Below are 21,087 nucleotides of genomic sequence, written 5' to 3' on the forward strand. Positions count from 1 at the left end.
GGAGTGGAGTTCTGGGCTGCTAAATTGACTAGAATTTGTGAGATAGTGTTCTAGAGAGGAAGGAACTGCAGAGAGGGGACTTCACAGAAGTCTGTGTGTAGGGTTAACTCGGGTTCAACTCCAGGCTAAAGTTATACATGAGCTGGGCAAGACTCTCTAAGGCCTAGTAGCAACCACCTGCTATGAGTCTGAGAGCTGGCAAGGATACCAGCAGTCATGCAGTACCAGGAATTGCTGCCATTAGACCTTGCTGAACACCTTGGTCCTTCTGGATATCCCAGAAAGGCCACTCCTTAAGAGTAAGGATCACTTCTTAGCATAAATGCCATATCCTAGAACTAAATTCAAACTGATACAGACCTACCCTAACAAAGAAGAAAACCAAACCTGATAAAACCAAGGATCCACCAGTAATTTAATGGCCAGGCAGAGCAAAGCTCAACACCTACTAAGGTGGATGTATTATATCCATCACACATAATCCACTCTGTCCTGTAACCAATCAAAAGTTCCTAGGCATGTGAAATAAAGATTCAAAATCAAAAGTAGGAAAATGTGACCCATAATTAAGAATAAGAAATTAGTAGAAACAGACTGAAAAATGATTTAGATACTGTAATTAGCCCAAGATTTTTAAAGCAGCTGCTGTAATATGTTTTAGTACTGAAAAGAAAAAAATGGTCATAATGAGTGAACAGATAGAGAATAGCAGCAGCAGCATAGAGAAAATAGCAACTTTATAATGAATAAAATGAAAATTCTAGTACTGAAAGTTCAATATCTGCTATGATAACACCATCCAGATGAGTATCTATCACTGGATAGAGACTACAGAAGAAAGGGCTGTGGAGCTTGACAGCAGATAAATACAAATACGTTGTGGAATGCCAAGGATCTGAATCCTTCCCCACCCCCTCCTTTTGCTCTTCCCCTTGCCATAAGTATCCATAAAAAATAGACAAGTTACATTCGAAAGTAGGTGATAATCAGCCTGGCTTTAGATTTCTCAGCTACCCACAATGCTGAGAGAAAATGGAACAACTTGAGTTTTGAGGGGATATAGTTGTGGGCTGGGACTTGTACATATTACCAAATTTCTCTGATCCATGTTTGTCTTTGTTTTCAGCTAAACAGAAGTTTGTAAAATGTTATATTCATATGCCTTTCTTTTAAACTTGAAGAAAAAAGCTACCTCTTAGAGACATACTTTAGAAGACCTTGGGATTTGGGAGTTGTACTAGAAATGATTGTCCCCTATGGAACTCTTTCCTAAGGAAATAATCAAAATATATGAAAATATTTTTGTACATTTTTATTGCCTTATTTATTGGAAAAAATCTTATTCAGGAAGTGTTCATATAAATAAATATGCAGCCATTAAAATATACTAATAACTGAGGAAAGAAAATGCTTCTTCTGGTAGTGGAAAAACAGGATACAGATTTGTATATAAAATAAAAATGGATTTTAAAAAGTTGCAGGAAATAGGCAAACGTCTTGCCTCTTGATTATAAGCATTCGTGGTGGCCATGTATTCTGTTTCTCTGTTTTCCAAATTTTCTGTAAAGGACACACAATTCAAAAAAGCTTAAAGATAAAATGCATATGTATGAGGGGACAGTTAGAAGATGTTAATCTGTTAATGCCTGTGAATCTATTGCTTGAGACTGTGTTTTTCATCTAAAAATTCTAATTTTATACATTGAAGAAGAAATGTAAGCTTTAAAATACTTTGGGAAGAAGATAAAGAACATTGTCCCAAGTGAAGGATGCCTTACACAGGAGTTTATACCATGTAATTTCATTCATATGAAGTTCTAGAATAGACAAAACTGATTGATAGTGGAAAAAAAAACCCATCAGAACAGTGGATATTTCTAGGGATGAGGACAGGAATTGATTGGGAAGAATATGCATGACATTTCTTGGGATGAATTTCTATATCGTGTTAAGGGTTTGAGTTACATAGGTGTTTGTCAAAACTCAATATGTATTTAAGATTTGTTCATTTGTATATAAATTTTATTTCAAAAGAATACTGTCAACAAGTGAGGAACATACAGTTTTGTGAAAATGTACAAAGTCTGAGTTATTCCTTGATGGCTTTATCTTCATGTCCCATGGTCTTAGATGGGTATTCCAGGGTAAGAAATTTAGAAGTTCAGTGTACTCTAATTGGCACCTTGTGCATGCATCTGTTACTTGGTACATTGCAGTGGAATTTTTTCATTCCTCCAATGAGCTGCGAACTCTTGGAGGCAAGAAATCCCTGCCTTCTGGCATATGGCCGGTAATGTGCCCAATAAATATTTAATAGGTAATAAGTATGCCTCTGCTCTTGTCCCCACCTCTATGTGTAACAGAAATGTTTCTCTGTTCATTAAAATTATTAGTTCTGTATCTTTTTTATAATATTAATTGGTAAGTGGAATTAACACAAAATAACAAAGGTTAATCTTTTAACATTTGTCATTTTAAGTTCTGTGTTCAAGGAGATTGCTCAAAATTATATCAAAGTGTTACAGAAGTGTGGCTTAAATATTTTGAATGCTATGAGTTCACGGTCGGCTTGTGGGTCTCCAGTTGCAGAGTGTTCAGGAAAAAATATTAGACCCCATAATTAAATCATTTTATGACATTTATAGTAAATTCAGAAAATCTGCCTAGTCTTTTTTGTGTGCGATTTTAACCTCAATAAAATGTCAAAATTAGACCAACTGAAAAATTATTTGAAAGTTGGTTATATTCAGGGTTTTTTTTTAACATGATAAATAGTGCTAGACAAAAAAAAGTTATGTTTTATGGGAAAGATTAACTTAAATTTTTTAAATATTTGAGAATTTATATAGAAGAATTTCTAGTAGAAAATCCTGAGGGAGATTGAAAGCATACACTTAAGAAATTCAAAAGGAAATTTCATGCTAGTGAAATTTTTTGGCAGAAATAGGTATATGCTTATTGAATGAAAGCTTCAACGGATATATTTCTAATTGACAGAATTTTTACTTAATGTATTGTCATTAATGAGGAATAAACTTGAGGTAGCTTGTAAATTATTCAAGTTATTTCTCTTCTTTGTTATGTTTAGCTGTATATTGAATTTAGTTTTTGAAACAAATGAGGTTGAGCTTAAAGCGGTGCATACCATTCTATACTTCATGTCCTAATGTTTTGGGGTTTTTTTCCATTTTCTTGTTTTAGTTCCTTGGAATATTATCGTAGAATAAAGGAATGCTGGGTTGTTTACAAGTGTATTAATAATTCATTTGTATAGCATTTTACAGTTTATTTAGAAATCGTATTTCATTTGTTTATTATTAATAACATTTATCAAATCCATATTGTGTGTCAGGTATTATGCTCAGTGCTTTGCTTACATCATCTTGTATAATCTTCACAGCTGTGAAATTGGCATTATTATCTATCCTCATTTAACAAATGAGGAAATTTCAGGTTTAGAGAGGCAAAGTGATCGGCCTAAGGTCACACATCTGGTAGTTGGTTGAAGTGGATTCCATCTAAGGTTTAATCTGATGCCAAATACAGTCCTAACCACTATTCTTTACCCTTCCACATTTTACAAACCTAGGTATTGAAGCTTGTCCAGGGAACATTTGTTATGACTAACTGATTATGCGTACTGGGTTTGCTCAATTAGTTTTGGTTGCTATCCTGAAGTTTCTTTTAGTCTAAAGACCTGTCTGCCCAAAGTGTGGTTCATAGACCAGCAAGCAGCATTGGCATCTTCTGGGAGTTTGTTGGAAGTGTAAGAGCTCAGGCCCAATCCAGGAGTATAGAATCAGAATCTGATTTAACAGGATTGCCAGGTGATTGGTGTGTACTTTTAAGTTTTTGATAAGCACTGGTCTGAAAGAATAACTGGATTAAAGCAGAGTAGTGGAGTCTAGAGAGGCATCCACATCATCTGATTAATGTCTTTAGACTCTACCAGACTGATTTTTCTACTTCAGATAACATCTAATATTGTATAGATATTATTTATCAGTCTGTGTACATTGTACCCATGGTATTTGGTGAAAACCTCTTTGAATTCTTTTGAGAGTGTTTAATATTGCATTTTAGAAGATGGTTTGGGGGTATAATATCTCCTAATTTTAGAGAATTATATATTAAATACGATGGTAACCATTTATATGAAATCAGCTAACCACAGATTTCATTGGCTAGTTTTGTTTTGTAGTGCATTTTATCGATTAACTGATACTGATTATGTCTCGGTGAAAATGGGTTAGGACTGATTGTATATTTGACTCATTCTTGATGTTTAAAGGATGATGATTAGATTGATGAAGTTTAGAAATGAAAACTTGAATCCCCCACCCTTTCCCGGTTTGCCTAATGCCTCTTTCCTAATACTGGATTTATCATTTTTTTAGATGTGGAAGTTATATACTATGACTGGATTTCTCTTTGTTTACATGGCGCCCTTATGGACTAGCAGGGTCTGTGCTTTAAGTATCTCTTAACAGCCCAAAATTTAACCCAATATATGCATTCATGTATTAACAAACAAGTGCTTGTTCAAGATTGTGCATAGGGAGCACTAGTCTGTCACGCATGCATTGCCACTAACATAATAGATATAGTTAAACAGCTCCTAACTCTAAATCACTTCCTAGATTAAGGCAATAACTGACTTTGAGGATGGAAAGTGAATTCCAGTAAGTTTATACAGAGGCTTTTTTATTCTGGTGCAAAATAGAAATCGACATATAGTTTACATTTTTGTAAATACTATAATTTTAGATTGCCATGACTTTGTTTCGTTTGTTTTTCACTGACAGGTAAATAATGGTGTTAACTTGTATCAAGAATAGGCGAATCCAGATAGTTGTATGATGTAATCAGATACTTAAATTTAATCTTAGATGGAAGTTGTCCTATATTCTAGAGATTAACTTAAAAAATAATGAACCCAGTAGCTATGAAGATGAGGAACTGGAAAGATTTTATTATATCAGCTATCCAAACTCCATCTTCTGCCTCTATTGTCCTTATCTGCAACACCTTCCTTCTGAGAAATGACTCTGCTTCTCTTAGAAAAGCCTAACCCTTTCCTGTGAGCCTAAGAAATAATTAACAGTTAGAATTAAAAAGCTTTCTTGAAGTAACAAATTCAAGCACACAAAGATATTACATCAAGTAAGTACAAACTTTTAAAAAGTTGAAAACAAGTTTTACTTTCCACCTATAATATTATTAATCATATTTTAATTATCTTAGCATCTAGATTTAGTAATAAAAGTATTTACTTCTATCTGGACAAGCAGTTGGTATTAATAAATATGAATCAAATATGCTTCAGAACTTTAAAAATGTGTTTTATTTTTCAGCAAAGATGTCAAGGAAGTTAAGCTTGCCTACTGACCTAAAGCCTGACTTAGGTAAGTAAAACAAATAAATAAATAAAATCTATAGTAGTTAAACTCCCTCCAAAGGGAAGACAAGGAAATCAGAAGATTTAAAATTACCATAGACTATATTTTTTATCAGAAATCAAGTTTAAAATGATTAAGATGTTTAAGGATCAATAACCTCTAGAATGCCATCTATAAATTATTAAAGATTATAAATTCAAGCAAACCAAAATAATACATTTTCTCAGCTCTCATACTTTAAACAAGGTTTAGTATAAGACTAAAATTTGTGCAGTTTCAGATTAATTTCTATTAAAAGTTGATATATCCCATTTAACCATCTGAAAACTTACTGAACTTTATAAACTTATAAGAATTTAACTTTTTCACAATAAATTAGTTTTCTGTATTACAATGCATTTCTCATATCAAAAATCATTATTACGTCTTGGTGATAATAAGTTGGGAAGTATTTCTTTTTCTATAGTACTTTCTATGCAACTAGTCCACTAGGAAAGCAGAGTGAACATATTCACATATTCCCCTTTTGCTTTATCTTCAGATCAAAAACACCTCCTTGATATCACAGAATAGGGACAAATGACATTTCAGTAAAGATAAAAATAAACTTGCAGCGTTTCTTTTTAAACTCACTTTTTTTTTATTTCAGAAATTTTGATGGTCTTTAATGAATTAAAAAGACTGACTGAAGAGGGTTTCACCCATCTTTGTCTTAGAAATAACTAGATTTCCTGCCTTATGTTTGCTCACCCCTGTCATCTTCTCTCTAGGTTCCTTAACTGCCTTCTTATGCATAATGCAAACTTAGGTATTGTTCATTTCACCATACTATTTTTAGCATTTCCAGATCATAGTCTTACCTCAGTTATACCGATAGAAGTTATATGATTATCAGTGAGTAGGCATACTATCTTCCACTGTCAGCAGTACAAGGTTCCATTCCTGAACATAGGAAAAACAATTTTGTAGAATTCTGTAGTAGGACTGGTGTTAAGGGAACAAGAGTTAATCTAGAATATAAGATAACATATGTTTTGAGAAGGGAGTAGCTCCCTTTACTATAGAAATGAAAGATGTAATTTGATACTAAGTGTATCTGAGGGGCAGAGTTTTCATCAGACTCTCAAAGAGGCCCGTGATTTTAATAACACTAAATACTGCTAGTTAAAATGGTTTTGTATCTTCCAGTATCTTAACAATCTGAGAAAACATATGGAAGGTACTTTTACAATTAGTGAAAATACCACAATTATTTTTAAAAAGAATATCACACTTATACAAGTAATTTAATCAGCAGGTATATTCCCTGCTTGTATAGATCATCTTTATTCAGTTCATGTTTTAGCTTATATGCCTATGTATTTCAGTGCCCTAAGCCAATTACAACTGATTGATCCATACCTTGGAACAGTCTCCATGCTGCCAAGTAATTTCCCTTCAAGTCATTGTACTGCTGAACTATGTTTTGATAGAGATTCTTAGCTGGTAATTGTTTTATATTGGCTGGGGAGTCAATGGGGAAAAACAATTTTATTGATAGGCTCGAACTACCAGATGTTCCTAAAGCAACTGAGACTGTTACCATCCTACAGCTCTGGGAGCTTCTGTGACTAGCATTCACTTTGGCTTGTGAGGAAATCTTGCAACGCTGCACTTTGACTATAGCTTCACCAGCCCAGATTCCATGGCCCAGCCTCAGAAACCATGGGTGATATTGTTAGGCTGCTGATGTTACTTTTCAAGTGGCCACAACTACAGGAAAAAAAAAATCAGACTTTTATACCTAAATGTGAATTAGTTTTTTTGTCCTAAAGTTTACCCTGACCAAATTCAACTCTTGGTGTGATGTTTTGACTGGGGGAATAAAATGTTGTTGCGTAAGGCTCTATGTGGGAAGGAAAGGGTGATATATATGGGTCGAGTGTTCTAGGCATCCAGAGAGTAACATGAAAGCAATGATCTTACGACATGCTTGTAACACCTACAGCTGGATTGAGGCATTAATGATAAATTTTATCTGAGTTTCGAGCTTCCAGAAACATCACATGTTCAAATATATTTTTGTATGTAAAGACTGAACTTTAATTCTCAATAATAACCAAAACCCTCCCCTTGATTTTGGTGGTTTGACTAATCCCATGTCTATCTGGAGTTGCCTGAGAAAGTTTTAGAGTTGGACATGACACAAGTCCTGACTCTTCCACCAATTAGCTTTGTCATCCTGGGCAAGTTATTGAACCTAAGTGTCTAATTTTAATATTCATTAAATTGTGATGTTAATACTTTTCACTTGTTATATGGATTCAATGGAATGATAAATATAAAGTGTTATGAGAGTGTGTATCACATGGTAGGCCTTGCTTAGTGGTAGCCATTTTCATTTCTGCTCTTATTACTAGAATTAAAATTGAAATTTCTGGCCCATTTGTTTAGCTTGCCCAATTTCTAAACTTTAAGGCACAGAGATCCACCACATCTGACTTAACAATAGTCAGTACAAGTTGTAATTCATGAACTGCTAAAAATTCAAATTTGTTTTCAAGCAGTTCTAGGCAGATAGAATTTTGTAAGTTTAGGATTGATTCTGATTCATTTCATTTTAACATATTGAACTATACTTAGGAGTTTCTTTGGTAAGCTAATTTTTGTAGAGAAGTCATAATAAAAATGCAGTTGTAGTTTATGAATTTTATATAGTTAAATTAGTCCATTAAATTAAAACACTGTTTATTTGGCCTATGAATTAACTTTGAAGTTCAGATTATTGTGAATCACCTGTTGTAATTTTAATAGATAAGAGTAAGAATTTTTACACAGATTAATTTATAATGAAATTTATATTTTCAAATTTTCTTATATTATCAAATTTATATTATAAAATTTTCTTTTTAAAATTTTTTTTACTTATTAGAGCAAGGGGAAGGGGCTGAGGAAGAGGGAGAGAGAATCTTAAGCAGACTCTGCACTGAGCACGGAGCCAGATGTGAGGCTCACTTTCATGACCCTTGAGATCATGAACTGAGCGGAAACCAAAGTTGGAAGCTTAACCAACTGCACCACCCAGGCACCCCTCAAATTTTCTTAACAAATTTTCATTGATTTCTATCTTTGTCACTGGGTCACAACTGAAAATATATGTCAGTCACCTTGTATGTGTATGGTTTAGTAAAGTAATGAATATTTTTATCATTGGAAACTACATTTAAAATTTCTACTATTGGGGTCCCTGGCTGTCTCAATCAGTAGAGCATGAGACTCTTATCTTGGGGTTGTAAGTTTGGACCCCGTGTTGGGTGTAAAGATTACTTCAAATCTTAGAAAATAAAATTTCTATTATTTTACTAAAATAACTTTAAAAACTGTAGAGTTAACATTTGGAATCAGTTTATATATTTAATATTACACACTCATCCAGTAATGAGCTGTTGCTTTTGGGGAAATTGTTTCATTTATAAGAAATAGTTCTGTTTTGCCATGTCAAAATCTTTAGGAGGAATTACAGGCAAAAAAGAGACATTTTTAGGCACTATAGTTAGAAATTACCCATATTATTGCCATAACTAGTAGCTTTATTATTTTCAGAGGCTAGCTATAATCAAAATTCTGTTGTATATAATTATCATTTGGGGAAATATTTGTCAATCTATGAATTTAAATTTTTTAAAGATTTATTTAAGGGAAAGAGAGATCGCGTGTGTGCAGTCAGGAGGGGCAGAGGGAGAGGGAGACAAGCAGACTCCCCCTGAGCATGGAGCCAGACACGGGGCTCTATCCCAGGACCCTGAGATCATGACCTGAGCCAAAATCAAGTCTGATGCTTAACTGACTGAGCCACCCAGGCACCCCTGAACTTGAATTTGATTACAAAAGCTTTTAGGGGGTATAGTTAGGATTCGATTATACCTTTTTTATTTAATAAAATGCAATTTAGAAGACTTGACTGTGTTTTTTTATTTTTTATGACATGAAGTCATTTCTTTCATGATAGCACTGAAAGCATGTGATTTGAGGACCTATTTATTAGATGTGAATAGTAGAAACTATGGGAAATTTTAATATATCCCAAAGGTGTGGCAGCAAGACATCAGTTTAGATACTTTCAACTATAGACCTGTCTTCAGCAAGTACTTATTGGATACTTTTATAAGGCAGGTACTATGCTCAAAATGACACAGCTCATTTCAAGAAACAGAGTTACTCTAGAGTGAGGCCTACAACAAGTCAGGAAGAACTACAAAACAAATGTACTATTAGTGCCACGAGAGAGAAAAAACTATCAAGATTCAAAAAAAAAAAAAACATATTTGGTTTTAGGAATCAAGATAAAACTTCGTGAAAATGATGGTACCTGAGATGGCAAATAAGCACAATCTTGATAGAGGAAAGGGTGAGACACAGGAACTAATCAGAAAATCACAAGCAAACATCTAAAGTAGGTGAGCACAAGATACACCTGGAGAACAATGAATGACTCAGTTTGTCCCCACAAGGTCCTGGAAAACAGGGTAGCATTGAAGATAGGGCCAGAAAGGAGAGTTGAAATATTTTGTGGAGAGTCTTAAAAGCCAGCCTGAGTAAGATATTCAACATGATCAAATAAAGAGGAACCACTGAAGATTTTTTAAATAGAGGTGATAGAATTATGACCGTATCTTATAAAATTCATTTGAGTTGTGTTAAAACAGTGACAGAATGAAGGTGGGAATACCACTTATGAATTAGTGAATGGTGATGAAGGCCTGAATGAAGGGTAATAGAAGTTGATTGGTAATGGAAAGATGGAAACAACACTGGAGTAAAATAACATAGGACTTGGCATCCCATCAGATGTATAGGTAGAGTGAAAGGGAAGAACCAAAACTGAAAGTCATTTTAAGTGTTGTTCCCTAGAACAGGGTTGTCATGAATATAAACAGTTCAGTGCCATTAGAAGTTAGGACTGTGGGGAAATAATGTATTTTGATTTTACATAGTGAGACATAATAGGAAAAAATTCCCATAAATTTGGAAATGCAATAGCAGGAGAAAAGAGGCCAAGGCTCAAGGCAAACACAATTGGCCACAGTGAAGAAGGCAGCTGAAGACAGGAGAGGGTTTATTAGTATAATTTTGAAGTATCCCTGTCATTATAGAGTCAGGTAAAGGGAATATACCTGGTATGAAATTAAGTATGAGCCAGATACCATTTATGCATTTTGATGTAAAATGCCTTGGATGAATGTTGATTACAGTTAAAAAGTCTTTCAAGAAAAATGAAGGCTTAATTTTTATGGATTAAAGGCTTTCATATGGACAGATTTTGAAAAAAAACATTCAGCAAATTTGAAGGTAGAGTCAGAGTACTTCTAAATGGATTTTTTAAATGTAAATAATTGAAAATGCAGCAGAAACTTATGATGTGCTATATGCTGGCTAACCGAACATAATAAAAAAAGGAAGGAAGGAAGGAAAGAAAAAGAAAAGGAAGGAAGGAAAGAAAGGAAGAAAAGAAAAAAAGAAAAGGAAGGAAGGAAGGAAAGAAAGAAAGAAAAAGAAAAACAAACAGCATCATGAGAAGAGAGGTTGGTGAGGTCTAAGATTAGAATAGCAACCAGGATATGAACGAAGAGCCACACCAAAAACCATATAGATCACACATCCAAAAATTCACTGGAATCTCACCCAGCTCACTTCTGAGAAGTGTTAATTTATCCATTTGTATTTTATATTTAAGCAAAGGAAAAAATTATTAACATAAAAGTAAATTGTTTTTAATTAAAAACTATGCTATAAGTTTTGTCTTTTTTGCAGATTAACTATGTGGTCAAAGTTTTATGATGTAATGGGCATTCTCACAACATTTTAATTCATTTCAGATATAAAAGATAATTCCTTCAGCCGATCACGGAGTTCCAGCGTAACCAGCATTGATAAAGAATCTCGAGAAGCAATTTCTGCTCTTCATTTCTGTGAAACTTTTACTCGAAAGGCAGATTCATCTCCCTCCCCGTGTTTGTGGGTTGGTACTACATTGGGAACAGTGCTTGTCATTGCACTGAATCTTCCCCCAGGAGGAGAGCAAAGACTTCTTCAGCCAGTTATTGTCTCTCCAAGTGGTATGTATGCTTTCATGCTGTACTTACATTGAAGATCTGACTTGCTATATTTAGTAGAAGCCTTCGCTTTTCATTTTTGAATTGATCTATGAATTCTGAAATGTAAACTAATTGGAGATGTAGTCTTATGTTTTTAATGAAAGAATACATGAATAAGATTCCAGAATATTGTTTATTTATACAGCCATTCAGGTTTTGCATTTTTTTAACTCTAGGATCATGTCTAAAATGATTACTACATTAGAAAATTAAAAAAAAAAAACCTGTTCTTCTAATGCATTCTAAGATACCTTAAAAATGCTACGTTCTATAAGCAAAAGGATGGTACCAGATTTAGGAGAAAAAGCAAAAAGTGTTTTTTTAAACATCGTATAGTTGGCTATTTTTAATATCTAAATGTGAAGTCTTAAAATGTGTTATTCTCCTTTGAAGTGTTAGGAAAAGGTGACTTAATAGCAGATTTTAAGAAAAAATTTGTGACCTTCTTATTTGAAAATGAGATTCAATTTCACCAAATATATGTGGAGTCTGATAGATCTGGAAATAACTGAGAAATCTGGTTTCCATTACTAATTTATGCTGATTTAGATAGGAAAAAACATGATTGTGCTCATTAGTGTATCCCTTGTTTATACGTGGACTTTAACATTACTTGGAATTTAAAATTAAAATGTAATTATGATTTTAATGATAATTTGTGAACTATCTTTACATCAAAGAAACTGATTTATTCATTCAACTCAATAAATATTTGAGTATGTTCTGTATGCCTAGTTGTTAGAAAAGGTTACATAATGATAATATTCTTACTAATCTCCTTTCTTATAGTAAGAATGTGTATAGGGAAAAAAAAAGCCTGGAAATAAGATAAGCCACATAAAGAATGTTCTGGTAGCCATGTTAAAAAATTTAAAAAAAAAGTGAAATTAATTTTAATAACATTTTATTTACCCTAACATATCCAAAATACTGTCATTTCAGCATGTAACCAGTATTTTTAAACTGTTAAGATATTTTACTTTTATTTATTTACTTATTTTTTGTACTGAGTCTTCAAATCTGGCATGTATTTTACTCTCACACCGTGCCACAAGTTGCACAGGCCATATTTCAAGGGCTCTGTAGCCACATGTGGCTAGTGGCTGCTATATTGGACAGCACAGCTCTAGACTCCATCCACTTGCTCTCACACTTGTTGGTAGCACACTTGGCTTATATGAGAGAAGACACAGTTCCAGGCACCCCAGTATTTATCTGTTTGGGGCATGTAGTTCTGATTTCTTTTTCCGGACTCAGATACATGCTCAAAGGTTGAATCCCTTCAGTAGTAAGCCGGTGTACAATTTCAGTTTAATATACATTCTGCATGTTGTTGAATGTCTACTATGTATCAGAGTTGGAATAAACATATTTGCTGTGGGGGTTAAAATACTTGTTATCTACTGAACTTACTCATTTTAGGTACTATATTGAGGTTAAAAGGGGCAATCCTGAGAATGGCATTCCTGGATACCACAGGCTGCTTAGTGCCACCTGCATATGAATCCTGGAGAGAACACAATGTTCCTGAAGAAAAAGATGAAAAGGAGAAATTAAAGAAACGACGGCCTGTCTCCGTATCCCCCTCCTCTTCTCAGGAAATTAGTGAAAACCAGTATGCAGTGATATGTTCTGAAAAGCAAGCAAAAGTCATCTCACTGCCAACTCAGAACTGTGCTTACAAGCAAAACATTACAGAGACCTCATTTGTGCTTCGTGGAGATATCGTAGCGTTGAGTAACAGTATCTGCCTTGCCTGTTTCTGCGCCAATGGACATATTATGACTTTTAGGTAAGAGTTACACATTTTTAAAAGACACAAAGATGGCATTTACACCCTTAAAACGTAACACTACAGAATTATATTCCAATTAAATGAAATGCTTTTGTTTAGAGTCTTATACACTGAGAATTTATTTTCATTCAGTTAATAGTGAACAAGTTTATGAAGACTACAAATCCGTTTTATCTACCTCTCAAGTATACTAAATCATAAGGTTTATAGTTCCTACCGTTTTTGCCTTCTATAATACTTTGTTCAAGACTGAAACCTACCTTGTTTATTTTTGTTTGTTTTATTTCCAGTTAGTTAACATACAGTGTTGTATTAGTTTCCGGTGTGCATGATAGTAATTCAACACTTCCATACATCACCCGGCGCTCATCATGACTGGTGCACTCCTTAATCCCCATCACCTATTTAACCCATCCCCCCATCACCCTTCCTTCTGGTAACCATCAGTTTGTTCTCTATAATTAAGAGTTTGTTTCTTGATTTGTCTCTCTCTCTCATTTTTTTCCCTCTGCTTGTTTGCTTTGTTTCTTAAATTTCACTTGTGAGTAAAGTCATGGTATTTGTCTTTCCCTGACTTATTTTACTAAGCGTTATACTCTCTAGCTCCATCCATGTCATTACAAATGGCAAGACTTCATTCTTTTTTATGGCTGAATAATATTCCATTGGTTGTGTGTGTGTGTGTGTGTGTGTATATATATATATATATATTTATATATATACACATGTTTTTATATATAGATACACACACAATATATATGAAAGAAGATGTAAATCTTCTTTATCCATTTATCAGTCAGTAGACACTTGGGCTGCTTCCATATCTTGGCTATTGTAAATAATGCTGCTATAAACATAGGGGTGCCTGTATCCTTTGAATTAGTGTTCTTGTATTCTTTGGGTGAATACCCAAAAGTGTGATTGCTGGATCATAAGGTGATTCTATTTTTAACTTTTTGAGGACCCTCCATACTGTTTTCTAAAACCTGCCTTGTTTCTTATTAACAACTTTTTAATATTTTTCTCAAGTTTGCCAAGTTTAAGGCCTCTACTGGATGTGTATTACTTGCCCCTCACCAACATGCGGATAGCCAGAACATTCTGCTTCACCAACAATGGACAAGCATTATATCTTGTTTCACCTACAGAAATCCAGAGACTCACTTACAGTCAAGAGACCTGTGAAAATCTTCAGGTAAATAACAAAAATATTACTATGATTTCTTCAAAGGTGAAATATTCTCTAATCCCTTACTTTTGTTCATCTCTTACACTCTCAGGAGTATACAAATGACCCTGTATGGGAAAATCCAAAGCCTGACTTTCAGAGCGTATGCTTTGAGACTTGTCATAAAGTAACTTCATCAGACTCTTGTTTTAAGAGGGACTTATCTCACTGATCCATATTTTTTCTACCCAGTAATGGCACAGAAATATGAAATATTACATACATTGTATACCCACTCTCCACGTATAATTATCAATTATATACACAAAGAAATCCTTTTTAAGGAACTGTGTTAATGTGGAAATAATTATATCTGCACATTGTGTCATCCCCTCTCATATACTTTGTAGTCACAAGGATGTATATACGTATAAGAAAAAAAAAGTTTTTATAGTTTTACTCTGAATATTTTTATGATCTGTTTGCAAGAGACTACATTCTTTAAATGCAAAACTGTTTCTTTTTTTAATATTCAAGTGCCTTATGTGCTTGTATATACAGTTGACCCTTGAACAAGATGTTTGAATTGCACAAGTGCTTATACAGATTTTTTTCAATAACTACCGTATAGTATTATAACTATTTTTTCTTCCTCGTGGTTTTCTTAACATTTTCTTTCCTCTAGCTTACCTTAATGTAAGAATACAGTATATAATAAATATAACATATAAGATAAGTGCTAATCCCTTCTTTATGTTATCAGTAAGGCTTCTGGTCAGCAGTACACTGTTAGTAAACTTTTGGGCAATTCAAAAGTTACACATGGATTTTTGACTGTGCAGGGTGGTTGGACCCCTAACCTTCACACTGTTCAAGGATCAACTTTATATTAGAAATGATCAGTTTAGTTTCACCTTTTAAAATAAAAGTGCTCTTATATTGAGCTAAAACATTAAAAATAAAAATATTAAATATTATATATATAAATATTGATACTTAGAGGAAACCATTATTAAGGGAACTTTATTTTAAGAGAACATTTTAATGAAAGTTTTTACAGTTAGCCCTGTTTTACTGTTTGTAATGAATTAGTGGCTTGTTTTTAGAATATGAGCTTTAGGGTGCCTGAGTGGTTCACTCGGTTAGAATATGAGCTTTAGAGTCAAGACTGAATTTAAGTCCCATCCTTGCTAATAATTACACAATTATGTGACCTTACACAAGTTACTTACTGTCTCTGAGCTTCATCATCTTTAAAAATAGGATTAAAAATAATATTCATGCCAAAGGATATGGTGTGGATTAAAGAAGACAATGCATGTAAAGTGCTAAGCATAGTGCTTGGTACAGAGTATGTGCTCACTGTCAGATGTTAGTATTATTTCAGTAAGCTAAAGTGTCCTGGAAATATACTTCTAATGATATTATTATAAACCTTGAGAGTGAAACAGAATTACAGATCTTTTAGATATAAATTTACATTAACATTTGGGTGGAGGTGTTTTTTCAAAGATTCCTAGGTTTCTGAATTAAACCTTCACTTTTTATAGGGAAGATATAATTTTTCTTTAGTGTTTCCTTTCACTAGTTAAATGTTACTGTATAAAGAAATAATATGGACAAGTGAATATATTCTTAATTCACTTTCATCTGAAATGTAGTCTTAATTCAGTTACTTAAAATTTTAAACTTCATGACTTTTTTGGGATCAAGTCTATTCTTTGGTCAGTGTTTTATTTTAGTAAAAATAAATAGCAGCAGCCATAAACTTTACCTATTTATTTTTAAATGAAATGGTCATTTAGTAACTCAATTTTAATAACTATCTGCTATGTGCCCTCATGATAAAAGATAAATGAAAAGTGAACTCTAAGCAGTTTGTGATAAAATGTTTTCTTTGAGCATTATTGACATTTTTAGTATTTCTGTATTTTCAGTGCCTAAAAATAATGCTTTGGTAAAAATATGTTGTAAGTACCATGTAAGTACCATGAACTTTATAAACACTGTTCCTTGGTTTCCAGAGTACCCTAATTGTGCATTCATTTAACTTTAACCAAAAAAATAAAGAAGATGCCTATAAACATTAATGGAATAATGTTTGTATCCCAAATGGAATAATAGGGACCAGACTAACCCTCCTGCCTGAAGCAACCCCCAAAAAGCAGACATAAACATGAAATAACAGTTTTCAAGATCCTGAACATTAAGCAATGAAGGAAAGTAATCCCTGAGAGAGAGGAAACAAAGGAAGTGCTCCAGCTTTAATGCCTAGATAGAGTTTCCAGGGCATGCTTAGAGGGAAGGTACCAAGGCAGAACCTGACCAGCTTCCTGTGTTGAGGAGACAGAACCAAAAGTCTGAGTAGACCAAGTGAGTTAGAGTTCTTAGAAGAGAGTACCAGAGAGAAGAGAGCTATGCAGAGAACCCTGCACATCTGCAGAGGGTCCAGCCAAGAGTATTCAGTAGAGTACCGTTAAACACATGCATGTGGATACTCCCTGGCCTGGGAAAGAACCATCGGAAAGGAATAGAAAATTAGAGGGAATTGTGCCTGGTCCCAACAGCCAAACTAAAAAAATTGATAGTTCATGAGTGTGTTAATTTCCTGAAGCTGCTGTAACAAATCACCACAAACTTGGTGACCAAAAATAACATAAATTCATTCTTTTACACTTCAGGAAGTCAGAAATCTGAAGCAAGTTTCACTGAGCCAATATCAAGGTGTTGGCAGGATCATGCTTCCTCCAGGGGTCTAGAGGAGACCTTGCCCTTGCCCCTTCTATCCTCTTGTAGCTGCCAGCATTCCTGGACTTGTGGTTGCATTACTCCAATCTATGCTCTCATGGTCACCTTGCCTCCTCTTGTGCCTGTGTCAGATCTCCCTCTTATAAAAACACTTGTAATTGGATTTAGGACCCATCTAGATAATCAGGATAATTTTCCCACAGCAAAATACTTATCACATTTGCACAGACACCCGCTCCCCCTTTTTTTTTTAACAAGATATAACATTTATAGGTTTCAGGGATTAGAACCTGATTTTTTTTTTTTTAAAGATTTTATTTATTTATTTATTTATTTGCGAGACCAAGCATGAACGAGGGGTGGGGCAGAGGGAGAGGGAGAAGCAGACTCCCCGCTGAGCAGGGAGCCAGATGTGGGCTAGATCCCAGGGTTCTGGGATCAGGACCTGAGCCGAAGGCAGACTCTTTTGCTTTTTTTTAAAATTTTTTTTATTATGTTAGTCACCATACAGTACATCCTTAGTTTTTGATGTAGTGTTCCACGCTTCATTGTTTCAAAGGCAGACTCTTAACCAACTGAGCCACCCAGGTGCCCCTAGAACCTGATTATTTTGGATGGCCATTATTCAGCCAACTTCAGTGAGTAATTCGGTAGAGTACTCAGGAGGGTCTGGGCTCATTAGTTGGGGAATAATTAGCCTAAAATGAGCACTGCTTCTGACCTGCCTAACAAATTATGAAAGTGAGACCCAAAAGGATCAAAATGTTTCCTATTATCCCAGAATGAAGCTCAAGACAACTTAGCAAGATGAGAAATATCAAGTACTCAACAAGGTAAAAATCAAGATATGGCATCCAGTCAGATTGTCAGGAAAATATGAACCATAATGAGAAGAATAATTAATCTTCACGAAACCAAACCAGAACTGACACAAATATTTCAATTAGTACAGAAGGACATCAAAACAGTTATTATAAATGTATTCCGTACATTCAAAAAGTTAACTGGAGACATGGAAGATACAAAAGACCAAAATCAAACTTCTAGAGATGAAAACCTACAGTGCTGGAGATAAGAATATACTGGATGGGATTAACAACAAATTAGACATTGCAGAAGAAAAGATTAGGTAACTTGAAAGCATAGAAATAGAAAAAACAGCTGAGTGTTTAAACTGGACACATTCAGAGCACTAAACCACCTGGGTTAGAAGAGAAGTTCTTACCAAATCAGTGACCTCAGCTTCCACCATAAGAAACTGAAGGAAAAAAAACCCAAAACAAATGAAACCCAAAGTAAGCAAAAGAAAAAAAATAATAGATACCCAAGTGGAAAACCGTGAACAGAAATAGAAAAGAAGGAAACAATAGAAAAACACCAATAAGTCTAAAAGTTTGATCTCTGAAACCAATAAAATTGATCTCAAGTCTGATTATGAAGAGAGAAGTTACAAATTACCAGAATCAAGAATGAGAGAAGTGGCATTACTACAGATTCTACAAATATTAAAATGGATAATGAGGAAATACTATGAACAACTTCATGCCAATAAACTCAAAAACTTAGATGAAAATGGGCAAATTCCTGGAGAGGCACAAATTACCAAAGTTCACTAAAGAAAAAATAGAGAACCTGAAGAGTACTGTATCTAACTGAGAAGAAAATTCCAAACCCAGGTGGCTTCCCTGGTGAATTCTATCAGTGTTTTAGGAAGAAATAATACCAGTTCTATACACAAGACTCAAAAATTGAAGTGGGGAAGTCCTTCCCAATTCATTCTAGAAGCTATAATTAACATGATACGAAAAATAGACAAAGATATTACAAGAAAATTATATATAGACCTATATATTTCAATACAGATGTAAAAATTCTGAACCAAAGTTTAGCAAATTGAATCCAACGGTATATCAGAAGGATAACTCTGGTCATGATTAATTATCGTGTCATTTATCCCAGGAATGCAGGGTTGACTTCACATTTGTAAATCGATCACTATAATTCACCATATTATAACTTAACTAATAGAAAGCAGTTGACAAAATCAAACATCCTTTCCTAATTAAAAAAAAAGAAAAATCTCAGCAAAGAAGGAATAAAAGGGAGCTTAAAGAACATCTAGGGAAAATCTACACCTAATACTTAGTGATTAGTTACTGAATTATTTTTCCTTAAATTCATGAGCTAGAAAGGGATGTTCACTCTCAACACTTCTGTTCAGTGTTATATTCTGTTCAGTGTTGTATTTAAGGTTCTAGCCAGTGCATTCAGGCAAGGAAAAAAAATCATCTCAACTGGAAAGGAAAAAGTAAAGCAGTTGTTATTCACAGATGACATGATAATCTATCTAGGAAATCTATCCAAAAAGCTACTAGAAATAATGACTGAGTTTGACAGGGATGCAGGATATGAGATCAATATTAAAAAAAAAAAAATTCTATGGGAGCAGTGGACATTTCGAAATTAAGATTTAAAAAAACATCATTTAGGGGCACCTGGGTGGCTCAGTCAGTTAAGTGTGGCTTCAGCTCAGGTCATGATCTCAGGGTCCTGGGATCGAGCCTGACATCTGGCTCCCTGCTCAGCGGGAGTCTGCTTCTCCCTCTGCCTCTGCCCCTTCTCCCCAGCCCCTCTTGTGCTTGCTCTGTCTCCCTCAAATAAATAAATAAAATCTTTAAAATAAACAAATACACCATTTATTATAGCAACAAAAATAGAAGCTACTTTGGATAAATCTAACAAAAATATGAAAGACTTCTACATTGAAAATCACTAAAACACTGAAAGAAATTTTTAATAACCTGAATAAATTGAAATATGTACTTTGTTCATGGGTCAGAAAATTTAATATTGAAATACCAGTTCTCCCAAAATTGATCTATAGATGTGAGGCAATCTCACAAAATCTCAGTGGAAATTTTTTGGGGGAAATTTATTCTAAAATTCATATGGAAATGCATGGGACCTAGAATAGGCAGAACAACTCTGAAAAAGAATAAAGTTGAAGGGCTTACACCACCTGATTTTAGGAATTACTTTAATGCTACAGTGACCAAAAGAACATGGTATTGGCATCAAATAAGATAAATAGATCAGTGGAACAGAGTATAGAGTTCAGAAATAAACCTACACATACATGGACAACTGACTTGATGTAGACAATGCAATTGAGAAAGGATTGCCTTTCCAACAAATTATGCTGGAAAAATTGGATATTAAATATGTAAAAAATGAGCTTTGATCCATGTCTCACAGTATTTACAGCAATTGACTCAAAATGGATCATAGACCTACATGTAAATCCTAAAATTATAAAACTTTTAGAGGGAGCCTAAGAGAAGATCTTTGTTAACTTGGGCTTGGCAAAGATTTCTTAGTTACAACACCAAACTCACCATCCATAAAAGAACAAATTGACAACTTCAACAAAATTTAAAACTTATGCCCTTATGTATCTGTAAGGGGCTTATATCCAGAATATGTAAAGGGCTCTTAAAAGTCAAAAGAAAGAAGATAACCCAATAAAAGCATGGGCAAAATATTTGAACAGATGCTTCACCATGAAAAGATGTGCAGCAGTGTTAGGCCTTACAGAACTGTAAATTAAAACCACAATGAGATACCATTAAACACTTACTAGAAAGGCTAAAATTAAAGAGAACACCATGCCAGGGCACCTGGGTGGCTCATTCAGTTAAGCATCCAACTCTTGATCTCAGCCCAGGTCTGGATCTCAGGGTCATGAGATCAAGCCTGATGTTGGGCTCCATGCTCAGAGGAGTCTGCTAGGGATTCTCTTCCTCTCCATCGCCCTCTGCTCTTCCTCCTACTTGCACTTGCGCT

General features: G+C 34.2%; 1 protein-coding gene across 5 annotated transcripts in view; it reads left to right on the plus strand.

Moving 5' to 3' along the window:
* The window catches only part of STXBP5 (syntaxin binding protein 5), a 159,607-nt gene that overhangs the window by 124,402 nt on the left and 14,118 nt on the right, over positions 1-21,087 (plus strand). For all 5 annotated transcript variants that reach the window (XM_040627929.1, XM_008695061.2, XM_040627930.1 and 2 more), the window contains 4 exons: positions 5,355-5,405; positions 11,255-11,494; positions 12,956-13,325; positions 14,358-14,523. In XM_040627929.1, the coding sequence (XP_040483863.1) occupies positions 5,355-5,405; positions 11,255-11,494; positions 12,956-13,325; positions 14,358-14,523 (827 nt within the window). The remainder of the gene's footprint in view (positions 1-5,354; positions 5,406-11,254; positions 11,495-12,955; positions 13,326-14,357; positions 14,524-21,087) is intronic.

The sequence above is a fragment of the Ursus maritimus genome, unplaced genomic scaffold (genome assembly GCF_017311325.1).
Source record: "Ursus maritimus isolate PB19 unplaced genomic scaffold, ASM1731132v1 scaffold_13, whole genome shotgun sequence".
In the NCBI taxonomy this organism is placed as follows: Eukaryota; Metazoa; Chordata; class Mammalia; order Carnivora; family Ursidae; genus Ursus; species Ursus maritimus.